This window comes from Mesoplodon mirus, assembly GCF_964341445.2.
Source record: "Mesoplodon mirus genome assembly, chromosome: 15".
NCBI lineage: Eukaryota > Metazoa > Chordata > Mammalia > Artiodactyla > Ziphiidae > Mesoplodon > Mesoplodon mirus.
Genome location: NC_138991.1, coordinates 59,447,600 through 59,463,656, shown reverse-complemented (window position 1 = coordinate 59,463,656; position 16,057 = coordinate 59,447,600). Strand labels below are relative to the sequence as shown.

General features: G+C 41.5%; 1 protein-coding gene across 2 annotated transcripts in view; it reads left to right on the top strand.

Annotated features, from left to right (window-relative positions):
• Positions 1 to 16,057, top strand: part of RBFOX1 (RNA binding fox-1 homolog 1) — a gene marked incomplete at its 3' end in the record, with an annotated part of 186,291 nt that overhangs the window by 91,942 nt on the left and 78,292 nt on the right. For both annotated transcript variants that reach the window (XM_082645489.1, XM_082645490.1), the window contains exon 8: positions 14,627 to 14,707. In XM_082645489.1, the coding sequence (XP_082501615.1) occupies positions 14,627 to 14,707 (81 nt within the window). The remainder of the gene's footprint in view (positions 1 to 14,626; positions 14,708 to 16,057) is intronic.

Sequence of the window (16,057 nt, the reverse complement as noted above, 5' to 3'; positions counted from 1 at the left end):
CTACTGTTAAAGATGTCCAAGCAGCTGTAGTTATTGATGGCAATCAAAGAATGAGAGACATTTGCCCAAATGTTTCCTCTTCTGGGCATTCCTTTATGATTTTTGACTCCAGAGGGAAAAGCATAGTTTGATTTATGCTGAAGAGCTGGCTTGGTTAGACATACTCACAGGATGCAGAAAGGCTGATATACTCACAATTCCAATTTATTGCAACAAAAGGCTACAGATTGAAAATTGGCAAAGGGAAGGAGCACCTGGGAGGAAGCCCAGAAGAAACCAGGCAGGAGCTCCTGGGTGTGCTCTCCCCATAGAGTCACAGGAAGGGCTTCGTTTTCCCAGCAAAGATGTGTGACAGCACATGCAAAGTGTTGCCAGTCAGGGAAGCTCACCTGAGCCTTGGCGTCAAGATTTTTGAGGGGAGTTGGTCATGTAGACCTGGAGCACCCATGACTGACCTCAACTACTCAAACCTTAGCCCAAAGAGCAAAAATAAGTACATACCATAAATCACATTGCTTCCATAAACAATCTTCTCAAACTGGAACTGTGTAGCCCAAGGCCACAGGCATGCAAAAACAGTCTCATCAGCTAGAATATTCCAAGGGATCAGAACTCATCTCCCAGGAGCTGACCAGTCCTAAAGACAAGCCTCTGGGGGGAGATGCACAAGGTTTGAGCAGGCCGGGCTTGCTGAGTTAACCCTTTCCTGCCCAACATTAAAAAAAAGAACATGGAGTTGGCAAGCTCAGAACATATCACAACAGTGATCATGATGGAAGCAGTGAGGATGAGGATGGTGATATAAGACAAGACATACTACTGTGTTTGCTGATTCTAGGAGAAAAGATGAAGCTGAATTTAGCTATGGAAGAGGAAGGAATGAGTGGCTTTTTCACTTAGAGCAGGGGTCTGCAAACTTTTTCAGTAAAGGGCCAGTTATTAGTCAATACTTTCAGCTTTATGAGCCATATAGTCTCTGCCACAGCTACTCAGCTCTGCCCTTCTAGTGCAAAAGTAACCATAGATAATACATAAAGGAATAGGCATAGCTGTGTTCCAATAAAACTTTATTTAAAAATACAGAAATTTACATTTCATGTAATTTTCATGTGTCATGAAATAGTCATCTTCCTCTCCCCACCAACCAGCTATGTAAAACTGTGAAAGCCTTGGCCCCTACTTTGCTGACCCTGGCTGTAGATTCCAGATTTAATAAACACAAAGCTTATGCCCTGGGGAGGTGTTTTGGTTTTGGTTTTTTAGCATTGCATTTTGGTAGCAATTACACGATACTGCAAGAACCCATGGTTAGCTGGCTGTCACTCAGTTGTATGATGTCCATCAAGGAAGGGCCAAAGAGAGAGGCTGTGTATGAATTCACACATACCACTGGCTTGCATTAATTCATCCTTTAGCTCAGAGTTACAGCACTGAGGACCTGGGAAATGCCAGGCACTGTGGTAGGCTCTGGGGTAGCAGCCCTTCCCTCCAGAATTTGGCAGGGCAGTAAAGGATGCACACAAATAAACTCAGGGTATAATAAATGATGATACCTCCTGGACCACTGGAAAATAACCACTCTCTCTGCATTAAAAGGGGTGCCATAAATTGGGTCTGGAAGGATCAGTTAGAGTTTGCCAGCCAAGAAGGCAGAGAGAAGATCATTGTAGGGGTAAATAAGGAGAAGTTTGGTAGCGTCCAAAGGAGTTTCTCAACCTTATCTTCAGAATCCATTGAGAAAAGTTAAAACAGAATTAAAAATAAATACAAGTACTTGATGTTCATCTGAGATGGGAATTTCTGAGGCAAAATCAGTTTTCTCCAAAGACTGAGAAATAGTGACTGAGATCAGAAAGAACCTTCTAGAGAAAAGTTGCTAAAGACCTGATAATACCATAAAAAGGAATCTGGATTCTGGAATTTATCCGTTGAGTGGTTGACAACCATTGAAAGCTCTGATTAAATAAATGAAATAATAAAAAAAATAAGAAGAACACAGTGATGAATTAAGACCCAGACCTACATTCGCAACAAATCGGAGTCTTATCATGAACAGTATATGTGGGTTAAGCCCTGAAAGATGTAAGACCACATCAGTGACTGATCACCAATCCCAGAGACTGGGTTCTTGACAGACCCCAGGATTACCAAATGGTGCCCAACAACGAAAGCTATTATACAATGTGTCTCCTACTTTTGTCCAAAACTTTTCTGAGGAAAGCAAATTACCAGAGATTTTTAAAATGAGGTGGGTTCATTTTTCTCTTTATGTTTTAACTTGAGTTGCCATTCTATCATAAACCAGTTTGTTTTGAAGATTTTTTTGGTTTCCACTTTCAGCATTCTTTTCAAAATTTATGGTTCACTGTTATTAGCCCAGCCAATTAAGTTGTTGTGTAAATAGAGACAAATTGGCCAAATAGTGTTTAATATACTTTATGTTAATAATATGTAGATACTCATTCTCCAAGTATGAAACGAAGCTGTCCCTTTTTCTTTTAAAAAATTTAGTGTTGAAGAACCAACACATAAATCTCAAAATCCTAGTTAGATTAACTACAATGATGACAGTTAATGTATTTCTAGAACTTCTATGGAACTGTTACAACCCATTACAGTCAAAATATTGGTTTATGAAAAAATTAATAAAGCCAATGGAAAATGGAATCCAGCATCTGCATTAGCTATTAACACCAAAAGAATCAGCCAGAATTAATTATGCTGCATGCTACATTCTAATGAGTTTTTCATTAAACTGTATACCATTATGGAAACTAAACAAAGATTACTCAAAGAATAATGCCAACGGCTGTTATTTTTTTAGGGGATTAAATTAGTTAATGGGTTATACATTTAAAACTGATGCAGAGGTTAATCGCTGTACACTCATCATTGTGTTAAACTCAGTATCATTTTAAAAACATGAACACCCCAATATCATTGATATTTCCTCTGGAAAAAAAATGAATCCATTTGTATGTTTCTAGTGTTTGTTTGATATACATGTGGTATTGTAAACATTGAAACCCTCTATATTAGTTCTCTGTCATTTTCGAAAACAATTTTCACCAGGTGAAATAGTCTACTTGCTTTCAGCCCATTGCTCTGTGTGTGTGTGTGTGTGTGTGTGTGTGTGTGTGTGAGAGAGAGAGAGAGAGAGAGAGAGAGAGAGATGTAGGAGGCATATTTAAATAAATGTACCTGATTATTCTTTGAGAGATTCAGAGTTGAAATATAGTATTTTCTATTCTCACCAAAAGAATAAGGTCAGGATTTTAAACCTAATCTAGGATAAGAAGGAAACTCAAGATGAATCTCTACAGCCATCCCACAAATATACCCAGATCCTCCTAAAATCCAGTTCTGTAATAGTGAGTGAAATATAAGAGGGGGCCACTAGGGAGGGCTTTCTGGGAGACTTTTTGGACTCTTGTAGCATCATAGAAGCTCTTGCCCCTGGAGGATGAGAGGCAGAGAGGGAGGAAGTCCATCTGGGTTCTTTGCAGAGACTTGTAAACTCCACTGTTTTCAGCCGAAGCACAATTTGTAATTTTTTTTTCTCCCGAGCAGAGATTGCACACTAAAATATCTTTAGGAGGAGGTTGTGAGATAAGTAAGTGAAATGTACAAATTGGAAGGGTCATATCTCAATTATAGCAGAAGTAGCTTCTCCCCATCACTTTGAGTGGTTCTGCCAGGCATGAATACTAGCCCAAACTCATGTGGCCCCATCTCCTGATTCCTCAAGAGAAGCCAGACATCTGTCTTGTAACATTAAAACTCCCAAATTTAAATGTTTGCAATTATTTCTCAATCTTAAGATGTTTTCCATTAATTCTATTATGTTTAGCATTATGTACAGTACATTAGTTAGCAATTGGCTACTCCTTTCTTAAAAAGAAAAAAAGACAAAAACAAAAACAAGAGAACAAAAAAAGTCCCCAACGGGCCATATTTTGAGATTCCAAATAATAATAATAATTACTATTTCCATTATTACTATTACTGAGATCACTTATTGATTAGCTACTATTTTCCAAACACTTTCATGTAATAGTTTTAATCCTTACAACAATACTTAATGAAACTGATAGTTTTGCCCCTATTTTACAGATGTGAAAACCGAGGCTCAAGGATATTAAATGATGAGGTCAAGAAAACTTAGCGAGGCTAGCAAAAACTAAGTTTAAAAGTTTCCAAAGCCCATGCTTTTCCAATGGCATTATCCGAGCTTAAGAGTTCACTATTTCTCCTGTGTTTCCTTCCCCCACGTCTTATTTCTACCTTGCAAGTGGGATTTTTCTTATCTACAGAAGATACATCCTGCCCAGAGGCTTCCTTGGTTGGATTTAAAACCCTATTGCAGATTCTTAAAGGTGATCAGGAGCTTGTAGCTAACATCTTTAGCCTGACAGAGTCAGGTGTTTTCAGCCAGAAGGTGACTGCAGAATCTTTAGACACAGTTCTGTTGGAAAGGCGTTGGTGGATATTTATCATTCCAAGGTTGGAGGGGATGTTTCATCAACTCAGGACCAAGTATCACCATTGATAGGTTTCATGAGAGAGTCTGAGCTTTGGAGTCATGCAAAGCTGGCTCAGATTTCAGTTTTGTCTCATAGTTTTGTCTCTCTCAGCTTTAGTTTTCTTGTGGATTTAATAAGAAAAAAAGTTATAGTGCTTGTAGAACATACTCGGTCCAGAACCAGAAACTCAATGGCATCTTGATTGTCAGTCTTATTAATATCACCTGTACTGAAGATTGTTTATATAGTCCCTACATAGGTATTTTACTGTTACTGGTGGCTCTGGAATCCCCTGGGAGCTTATTAGAAATGTAGAGTTTCAGGCCCCACCCCAAACCTGCTAGATCAGAATCTACATTTTAAAAGGGTCCCCACCCATTGATTCAGTTCATATTAGCATTTGAGAAACAAAGTTCTAGGATGGCCCTTATCTATATATTGACACCCATGACCCAGAAGGCCAAATGCCTTAGGAAATAAAATTTATTTGCATTGTTTTTGTTGTAACTGAATTGCTGTCCTTCCACAAATACCTTATGGGACCATATTTCTCCTTGTTGCATTGTCTTAAACCACAATGAATTAAAAAGAAATTTGGGACAAGTATTGAAAAAACATGTCTCCAAATTGTTTTTGGATGTTTGTTTTTAAACAAAACTAAACTAAAATTAAATTTTTGACAAAGTATTGATAAGATGATACCCTCTGAAATTTTTAGTGACAGTTTCCTGGGGAGTGGCTAATGCTCTCCTGAGAGACAATTAGTAGTAGTAGTGTTCCAAACAGAAAGTAGACGTTAGAACAAGGGTCCCCCAAATGTATTCTGTAAGGTTCCAGGTAGCAAATATTTTAGTCTTTGAGGGCCATGCATTCTCTGTTGCAATTACTGAGCTCTGTTGTTGTAGCATAAAGCAGCCATAAATAATATGCAAGTGAATAAGTGTGGCTGTGTTCCAATAAAACTTTATTGATAGATACTGAAATTTGAATTTTATATAATTTTCACTCGTCACCAATATTATTCTTTTATTGATATTTTTTCCTCAACCATATAAAAATGCAATCATTCTTAACTCATGGCCATACAAAAAAGGTGGTAGGCCGGATTTCACCAGAAGACTGTAGTTTGCCTGCAGCTGATTTAGAAGATTAGCCTTAAGTCCATGGGTCCAGGAATCTAGTTGGTTTATTTTGCATTCAGCACCACAATATTTCTGTCTGTGTGATCTTGGGCAAGATCCTTAAACTCTCTCTGTCTCAGTATCCTCATCCATTAAGTGGATATAATAGTACTACCTGTCTTATAGGGTTAAGAGTAGAGGATGATCCAAATTATACATTGAGAGTGTTTGCGGGGCACTTAGCAGATCTTCAGTAAGCAATTTTTGGAATTGTCACTGTAACATTTGAGGATCTGATATATTTATTATCTATTGAGTCAATCAACTATTTTCTTTAAAAGTCTCTATTAGCCTAAATTTGGAGGCAGGAGCTTAAGATAACAGTCGAGTCATTACATTTTTCAAACAATAAAGAATCAAGGAGAAAGTTCTACAGAGATCTGACGTACTGTCCTTGCAACTTTTTTCTGCAATTACGTCAAAATAAAACGTGGAAAGAAAAAAAATGTGATGTGTTTCTTTCTAAATAGGAAAATCAAAACTCACCAAATAAACTGGAAAGAGGGATTATTTACACTATAGACAGATTCACTCCAGGGCTCCTTTAAATATGGAAATCCCCTGGTGCAATTAAAACACGATTTGATTTATAAGAATTAAATATACATGCAATATTTTCTGCGGCCTCTGTGCCTAAATGGAAATACCTCTGTACTTAAAATGCTCCCATAACCCTTCAGAGAAGCTCATCTTTCAGGCATGTATAAAAGCTTTAGGTATTAGCTGTGAAAATATTCTTATGTGGATTAGCTCAATGCTAGTCTGTTCAAAAATGCATAACTGTAAAAGCCAAAATCATCAGGCTTTGGATGAATTTGTCAATTGGAAGCAGTAACTTCCATTGGCAGGGACCACATGGCAACCTCCCAGGTCTCTAAGTAGAACAGAAGTTTGATGCTTATATGATGCTTCATAGGGGACCCTCATGGTAGCTCCTCATTGATCCTCAAGTCAGGGTTCATGATAAGGTAGGACTACCACAACAAAGTACCATAGACTGTGTGTCTTCAACAACAGAAATTTATTTTCTCACAGTTATGGAGGTTGGCAGGGTTGATTTCTTCTGAGACCTTTCTCCTTGACTTGTAGATGGCCATCTTCTCCTTTTGTCTTCACATGGTCCTCCCTATGTGTCTGTGTCCTAATTTCCTTTTCTTATGAGGACATCAGTTATAGGAATTAGTTTCTACCCTAATTTTACCTTAATTACCTCTTTAAAGATGCTACCTCCAAACACAGTCACGTCTTAAGGTACTGGGTGTAGGACTTCAATGTATGAATTTTGAGGGAACACCACTCAGCCCATACAGTAGAGCAGGAGTGCTGTATGTCTTCTTCTGGACAGAAAACCAAGGATGACCTCTCTAGGATTATGTGATTAGTGTTTTGTGTGCCTTCTTCCCCAGCCTGCCTCCAGAGACTTTGACAGAATAGCTTGGACTAGAAGTGAGGTACGCTTTTTCGTTTGAAATGCTCCAAAGCAAAGGCAAAATTGGTCAAAGGACAAAAGGGGAAACATCAAAAGTAAATAAATTCTACCTCTTTGCCTACAGAAGTAAACAGACCAGATATATTCAGCCATTTTCGTTTTTCTTCTAAATATGTGATGACCTAAGGCCTGGTTTACTCTGAGTGTATCTGCAGAGCAGCAGAATCACCCGGGTTGCTGATGGAAATGCAGATTTCCCACCCGCTGAGTCACACTTTTCAGGGCTGGGGCCTGGGAGGGTACACCACTTCAGATTCTCCCAGGTGGTTCTTAAACTCTGGAGGCTTTGAAAACCTCTGATTTAAGGGTGGAAAGAACTCAGGGCCTTGAGGTTTGGGGGACTGGCTCTACTCCAACGTTACGCAGAGTATGGTCCCCAGACAACATGAGAACTTGTGAGAGATACAAGTTCCCAGGCTCCAGCCCAGACCTATGGAATCAGAAACACTGGCAATGGGGCCCAGCGTTCCGTGTTTAACCAACCCTCCAGGGGATTCTGGGGATGCAAGTGGTTGTGAGAACCCTGGGGGATACCATCCCCTTTCTTAAAGTACTGCTCCCGCAAGAAAGAAGTCAGCGGGTTTCTGTTTCAGTGAAGTCTCCTTTTCTCCCCAGCTCACAGTTTGTTTTTTCAACCATAACCAGTATTTTCCTACTTTTATTCTAATTAAAAATAAAAAGCTTTAAAAATAATTCAGCAACCATAGAAGCAGGAAGGAGTCATTGAGAAAGTGAGCAAAGGTCGAGGAACACAGATAGCTGGTTTCTCACCTGGAATTTGCCTCTGAGTGATGATAAGGCTTTTCATAAATGACATCGTTGATCTGTGCCTTCTTTTTTTCCATCTATAAAAAAGGGCTAATACCATCTGACCCTTCTTAATAGGGAGGGATCAATGCAGTGTAAATACTCTTTGGTAAATATTGAATAAAAGTTTCATTTTTTATATGAAATCAAAATATTATTTCCAGTAGTGATTCCTATTACTTTGGAACATTTTCAGTTATGAGTTCAATACATCATAGAAAGAGGGAATAAATATTTTGCCAAAGTCATAATAGTTGCATCTGATAAAAATTGTTCCAAAATTACTTTTAAAAAAAAATAAATTTATTTATTTTATTTATTTACTTTTGGCCTCTTTGGTTCTTTGTTGCTGTGCTCAGCTTTCTCTAGTTGTGGCAAGCGGGGGCTGCTCTTCGTTGCGGAGCATGGGCTGTAGGCGCGCGGGCTTCAGTAGTTGTGGCACGCGGGCTCAGTAGTTGTGGTTTGCAGGCTCAGTAGTTGTGGCTCGTGGGCTCTAGAGCTCAGGTTCAGTAGTTGTGGAGCACGTGCTTAGTTGCTCCGTAGCACGTGGGATCTTCCTGGACCAGGGCTCGAAACCGTGTCCCCTGCATTGGCAGGTGGATTCTTAACCACTGTGCCACCAAGGAAGCCCAAAATTACTTTTAAATTTTATTTTTCTCAGCAAGCAAAGTAACTAACCATGTTGTCTAAGGCTTGAGGTTGATATTCAGAATTATTTCTTTTTCTTTTTCTTGTGTATATATTTGTTCTTGATCATATGAGTACTAAAAGAGTTGAACTTTTTTTTTTGAAAAGCATATGGGGTTCAGCAGGTGTAGCCCAGATCCACACAGTGGGCACACAGTAGGTCCCAATAGATGGCTGCTGAATGAATGAACTCATAGCCCCATCTTTCCCGAGCCAAGCATTGGAGACAGGAAGGCAGCTCTGTAATAGACCCCTCTGGGACTTTTTCCCCTCAGCCCTCTTTCTAGAGTTACTAGGTATCGGGGCGGGGGGGAGTTTCCCCCTTCAACCCTCTTGAGTTCTTGTGGTTGGTCTAATAATAAAATTGTCACAAGACAGATGAACAGGAGAAAAAGAAAAAAAAACAAATTTTAATATGTGTGCACAGAGGTCTCATAGAAATGGGACCTAAGAAGTGACCAAAGCAGGCAGCTTTTATACTTTTTAGACAAAGAGACAATAAATGTGTGAGGAATTGACAGCACAAAGAAGCTTAGGCTTTGGATGATGAATTAGTAAAGAGTCTAAACAGAGTTTGGTTTGAGCTTGGGGTAGTAAATTAAAGAAGTCACAAGATTTGTTGGTGCAGGCTTCTCGGCCCAGAGTTCCCAATCTCTGATGATAAGGGTGTCTTTCTACTTCCAGATGCTGGGAGGTCACCTTTCATATGAAAGATTTATTTCCTATTTTCAGGAAGGCAGAGAGAATTTTCAGTATTCTTAAGTAACTTTAATTCAAACTAACCAATATGCCATTGAGGCATATTTTGAGGCGGCACACCCTGGATCCCATCATAGGACAAGTGACATCTGGAAAGCGGGACTCCAGCAATGATCTCTGTTTTCAAGTGACCCTGGACTAACACCTCTTAGATATCTGTGGAGACACAGGGACCACGGGACACACAGGGACCTCACACAGCAGGTGCTCCTGAATTCCCATTGGCTCTTAGATGTTTTACAAAATCTTGTTGTTGTTGTTATTCTTTGGGTCTTTGTTTTTTGCATTTCAACAGAGATAAGAGCATCCTTCTCTAAATCTCCCAGCCCATCTTCATCTTGGAGCTAATGAAGCGAATCAGTCATTCCCAGTTGCTAGGCAATTGGAATGTTTCTTTGACTTTTTTTTTTTTAATTCAGAAATTATAGGGAGGGCCTAGGCATTTCACTGGACTAGCTTGTAGCTCTGCCTATTTGGTATTAAAATGGAAGGGCAACCGTTGCAAAACAGCCTTTCTTTTCTTCCTTTAACGTTCTAATTTTGTTTCTTGAAAGTGTGACAGGGCTGCCTACCAGAATCCCTTCCCGTAGTTTCTCTCCTCAGTTGCTTCCTGCCTCTGAGCCTAGGCCCCTGGACCCATGGGGACAGGACGATGAGTAAGACATGATTCTTGACCTCTTGGAGTTCAGTGCATCCATGGGGGAAGATACTTGTTAAACAGACCATTGCAACACAATCTAGAAAAGCAGAGGAGGGAAGCTGAACCTGACCAAGTAGAGGCAAATAGACCCGGTCTCTAGGAGGAGGAGAAGCCAGAGCCCAGTGGAAAGGGAGGGGAATTATCTCAGCGGGAGAGGAAGGGCTTCCTGGGAGAAGAACCACCCTGTGCGAAGGCCTGGAGGGGTGAAACTGCACCCTTGTTCCAGTTGGTTTGAGTCCAAGTTCTTCACATAAGGGTTGGCAGCAGAGTAAAACAAAATGCAGATAGCTTCCCCTTCCTGTCTGTGGTAGGAAACAGCCCTGCTGGGCTTCTGCTTGCCCCTTCAGGGGCCAGGAATGGTCCTCTACACAGTGGGGGGTCTCCAGGTGAGGAGGAAGAGTTGGGTTGCCCCATCTGAGGTATGGATCCTGGCTCAACCTCCCCCCCGCTGGAGATGCCAAATCCAGCCTGAGAGCGGCCATTGGGACCCACATCTTGCCAGAATTTAGGATGCTGACGATCATGGCTCTGATTCGCAAGTGAGCGTGACAGGCTTTGGAAAAGGCTCTGATGGTCCCAAGATCGTGGTCTGTCACATGGATCCCAGGTTTCACTTAAACTGGATGAGTCAACCTTCAAAGAACCAGAAAAGAGGAGGAAGCAAGTGTGAACTGTAGGCATGCAAATTCCTAGCTATAAACAAGGGACAGAAAGGTTGATTGGGAAAAGCACTATTTTTAGCAAAGAAAATAGAAGTGAAGAGGTCTTTAAAAACATAATAATTCAATTATATTCATTAATCCCTCTGAGGGCCAGGTATTTTGCTAGGAGCTGGGGATAAAAGGATGAGTATGATTTGGCTCTGATCCAGGGGGATTCTCGGTAGCTAAGACTGATATGTAAATAAAAAGTTGTAATACTGCGTATCAAAGGATCTACTAGGGAGATTTTTTTTTAAAGTGTGATAGGAGCATAGAAGATGGAGTAATTAATTAACTCCTGGGGACTGGGTAGAGAGGAGGTGACACTTAATGCAGAGGGGTTGGGGGTAGGGGAGAACCACTTCTTTTTTTTTCAATTGAACCACATATAATTGCCAATGTCAACCCTATTTGACATAAGAAAGGTCAATTTCATATGGTTTAACCTAACAGTAAGAGCAGGAATAGGATAGAGGTTTCATGCCGTCCACCGACACTGATCTAATGATAGTAACTGCCTAGAAACTGTGTTTAGAATGATCCTGAGGATTCCAAGCTAATGGGAAAGGACACTATTGAAATTGATGAATGGTTTCTCCTGGTTAAGGAATGGGTGGATAGTGGTATAATTTGAACATAGTTGCCATCCTTAAGTTCTAAGGAGGTTTATAAAGCAAAGGCACAGAAGTCTGAGAAATACAGGACGTCATGATGGTTATAGACGGTTCATGGTTGTTGGAATGTCTATGTTGGGGGGCAGATCAAAGACTTAGTTTGGGAGACTCATTAGAAAGCTCAGTCCATGCTATATCACAAAGTGCCTCTTTAAAAAAAAATTATTGGAGTATAGTTGATTTACAATGTTGTATTACTTTCTGCTGTATAGCAAAGTGATTCAGTTATACATATGCGTATATCCACTCATTTTTAGGTTCTTTTCCCATATAGGTTATCACAAAGTGCTTTGAATGACCTTGTAAACACTCCTCTTACTGCTGTTTGTACCCTATTATCTAATTGACTGACTTTTTTAAACAAACACACATCACTGACCCCCACCCAAAAAACACATGGAGGTTACAGTGTTCTTCTCTGCTGCTTTGGTTTTGTTTAATTCAAAGATTTCTTGTAAGAAAAGGTCACAAAGTACTAACAGAACATACAATAAGTACTTTGCAAATTAAATTGGAGGATGTCTTCAGGTAAAATAAAAACCAAGTCCTGTGACGGTATGGATTTTATTTTACAAAGGTCAAAATCATTGCATAAAGACTTTTTTTTTTTTTGCTACAAAGAGGACATCCAAAGTTATTTCAGTCTATTTTCTCAGAATCCACAGCATAAGAAAATTAGGAAAGCATCACTATGCACTTCCAGTATTTAGTTTTCTAGAGAGAATCTGTGTTGTGTCCCAGTGGGGTTCACTAAATGACAGAGCATAGTATTGAAAATTGACCCTAAAGTTTTTAACTGCACGATACTGAAATGCCTTTCTGGATATGTTTTTGCTACAATTATATTTTTCTTTGGAAACCTAGGCACCCCAAGAAACTTCAGATCTCATTTTTAAAGTGGTTTTTAACCAGGGAGCTTTCTCATGATCCGCCTGCCTGGGTCCCCTTTTCCCCAGAAGATTCTGATCTGGTAGCTTTCTGTATATCCCATAGAAATATTAGTTTCTTCTAAGATTTCTAGCACTGAGCACAAGCTTACAGGCAGCCCCTGAAAAATCAGGAGCTTCCCTGATAAAGCAGAATAGAGGCTAGGACAAGTCTTTTCTCGTAGGTATCCTGCCTCCTGTGGGTTGATTTTGGACCCTGGGCCCCATGATCTGGGTGTGTTTAGTTTGTTTGCTCTTAATCCCTATACTATGCCAGTTTCCTGCCAGAACTGGAAAAACCTGCTGAATAGAAATTAGAACATGTGAAGTCTCATCTTACATGTTGCAATAAATTATATTTAAATAAAGTAGAAAGAAGAAAGAGCTATCAGTTTAGCAAAGGTTGATCGTGACTCAGGCCCATCCAGACTCTCAGTATATTGACTATCAGAGAGGGTTAGTTAATTTCACTCTTCTATCCAGGCTTTTGTGGGAGGAGGAGAAAGAGGGGGGCTCTTCTCCAGCTATAAACATGGCATAGCAGGTTGAATGTGAGAATGATTAGGGGGGATCCCTTCCGATAGAACTTCTGTCCATGGGCTACTTCTCACGGGATGGAACTGGCCGACCTCGTGTTGTGGGAAGGGTGAGGTGCCTTAGGGATTTTAACAGAGTCTTTGTTTTGCCTGGACGTAATGTACGGACTCTAGAGAAACACAGGGAACACAGGGTAGAATTTGAGGAAACCTTTTCAGTCCTCCTCATGTGACTCCTCTATTTTGGCTCAATACCTGAAGGATAGTGGTCCTGGAGACCCCCCCTTTGGAACTGCATCTGGTTTTGAAGTTCAGAAAAGATTCCTGTCTCTTAATGCTGTTGTATGGCAGCCCCTCTCTATTTGGCAAACCTCCCTCTCACTCTAGAGGTTCTAACTCCCTTTTGTTGATATTGGGAAAGATACCAAAGGATTGCAGAACCCCTCCCAAGGGTAAGTCTCCAAGGATATAGGTGAGTTGACTGGAAGTCAGGGCTATTTCTCACAGGAGATTGCTTCACAGTGGCTGTGATGACAGGAGAAAGCAGAAACAAATGGAGGTGGCTGACCTTGCCCAGCCAGGGAAGGGAACAGAAACCACAGGAGCCCATTTCCGTCATCAGTGACACGCTTACAAGTCCTCAAAGGTCTCTCTCATTCTTCTCAAACTCTTTGAGTTTGAGCTTCGCGGCAGCAGGAGAACAGAACTGATACCCTGAAGATTCCCTAACCTGGTCATCTCTGGAGTGGGTATTATTCACAAGATGTCATAGATTGAGGAGATATCTCAGGATTCCACCACTCTTCCCTGCTATAAAATGCCATTTTGCAAGGATAAGCCCGAGACCCTTTGCTTTAAATCAGGGAGAGGAGCGTCATCACTGCAGTGCAGCCATGGTCCGCAGGCTTAGGAAGCAGCCTCTCCTGCCAGAAGGCAGAGAGCTTTAGGGAAGAAACTGGAAACACAGAAGCCAAAAGTGGTCTCACCTGAGTCCAGTATGGGTCCAGGGTGGGTCCCAGGGATGGCCAAGTTGCTTTTATTTTTTCCCTGCCTTACTTCTGTTCTTCCTCTGAAGAACCGATTCAGAAAGACTAAAATGGAAGAGAGGAAAAGTTTTCTTTAAACATATCGATGCATGCGCTTACCATTTATTCTGTGATTATTACATGCCAGCCCCTGTGTTGGGCACCTCTACAGTAATATGATTCATAACCCTTCCTGGTGATAGGTATATTCACCCCCATTTTCCAGATGGGAATCCCGAGGCACAGAGAGGTACAGTGACTTATCAAGATCACACAGCTAAGTAATATCTGAGTCAAGCTTGTTGTCCAGTTCTCTGTGATATTTCTAAAGCTCCCTTTTGATTATGCCATGCTGCCTGCATTCCTGATCTGAAACCAGACCCCACTACCCAAACCCCATGTGAAAAAGAATGCCATGTGCGTGGTGGGCTGGGTGGGTGGGCTCCTACCAATCCCCTTTGGCTAAGGCAGGGGGCTTCCCTGGGTGTCCCCATCCTGCGCTCGGGCGTGTGGCTGTGTTTTCTTTTCTCTGCCTTTCTCGTTTGCATTGCCATGATCTCCCAGGTGTAGTGCGCCTGTCCCCCAACCAGATACCATCTCTCTCTCTCTCTTCCGTAGGCACCGTGCTGTTGTGCCAGGCAAACCAGGAGGGATCTTCCATGTACAGTGCCCCCAGTTCACTTGTATATACCTCCGCAAGTAAGCCCGCTCTCGTGGCTCTTTTTGTTTTGTGACATAAGTCTGAGTCCAATCACCTTTCCTGCCATGTAAGTTCTCTCCCACTCCCTCCGCACCACCCTCCCTTGTTGCTCTCTATGAGGTGAAGCTGACTCTCATAAGCATGTCTCTGGTTTTCCCTGTTGCCTTAGCATCTAACCCCTCTGCTCATGTCTGAATCCTCACTTCCCAGCTGTCCCAGCCATTCGTTGTTAGATCTTTGTCAGGATTGGGGCCAAAGGATGGGATGTGGGGCTTTGGGTTGGGGGCAGGGAGATGGGAGGGGAGGGATATAGTTCATTGCCTTCCTTCTATCACAGCTTTGCAAATCGATACGAAAATAATTGAAATAAAATATGCAGGCCATCCAAGTGACACCCTACCCTAGCAAAAGGTGCTTGGTTGGTGATCTTGGGCATAGTTTTCTCATTGTGGGAAATATTACTAGCCTGTGGCCAGTGACTTGTTCACAAGGCTGTATTATCCTTTGTGATTCCTCTAAGGAGGAAGAAATAAAAGAAAAATGTGGTTCTCCCCCATTTAACTGGGGGGGGTGATAATATTTTAAAAAGCACTTTAATAGATATAGCCATGAATTGCTAGGGGGAGGAGACCAAAAATAAATATGGAACAGAGATCACAGTGTTGGCATGGAAAAAATCAAGGATTTCTCTGCCTGGGATGGATCCTCTGGAGTGGAGAATGCCCCACCCCCACCCCAATTCCCAGAGCAGGTTGCAGAATTACAAGTTCTAGCTGAGTCCACCGTGGTTCTCCAGCTGGTTTGCCCCACCTCAAAGTCCCCTGGCACAGCCGAGCCCTTACCCTCTATTTCATACAGTGCGTCTACACCCTGGAGAATCCCCATAACTGCCAAATGGGTCCTCACTGGGGTTGGTGATCAAAAGTGAGTCCGGGGGCCAGAGGGAAGGTGGGCTGCTTCTGAGATCAGCTAGAGGAAAGGGCAGGTGGAGAGCAGAGGCAACAGCCTCAGGGCAATTAAGAGGATGAGAGACAAGAGGGGAATCTCCACCGTGCGCCAAGGTCTAGCATCTCAATTCCCAAAGACTGAGGCAAATCAAACTCTTCGCTGCGGGGGCAAAGGTTAGAAGCAGTCACAGGGAAGCCAAAAACATTATGGTTATGAGAAACCCGAGGGTCCCTGAAGTCATCGGGCCATGGGAGTAGCCAGTTGTTTCTCCCAAGCAAAATATAATCTTCAGCAGAAGCTTTGACATTCCTTAAATGCAAGGTATTTTTCCGTGTCCCCAAGACGCCAAAATCTAACCATACTGGCGAGAAATGGTTCTTTCTGAATTTATGAATGTTGTC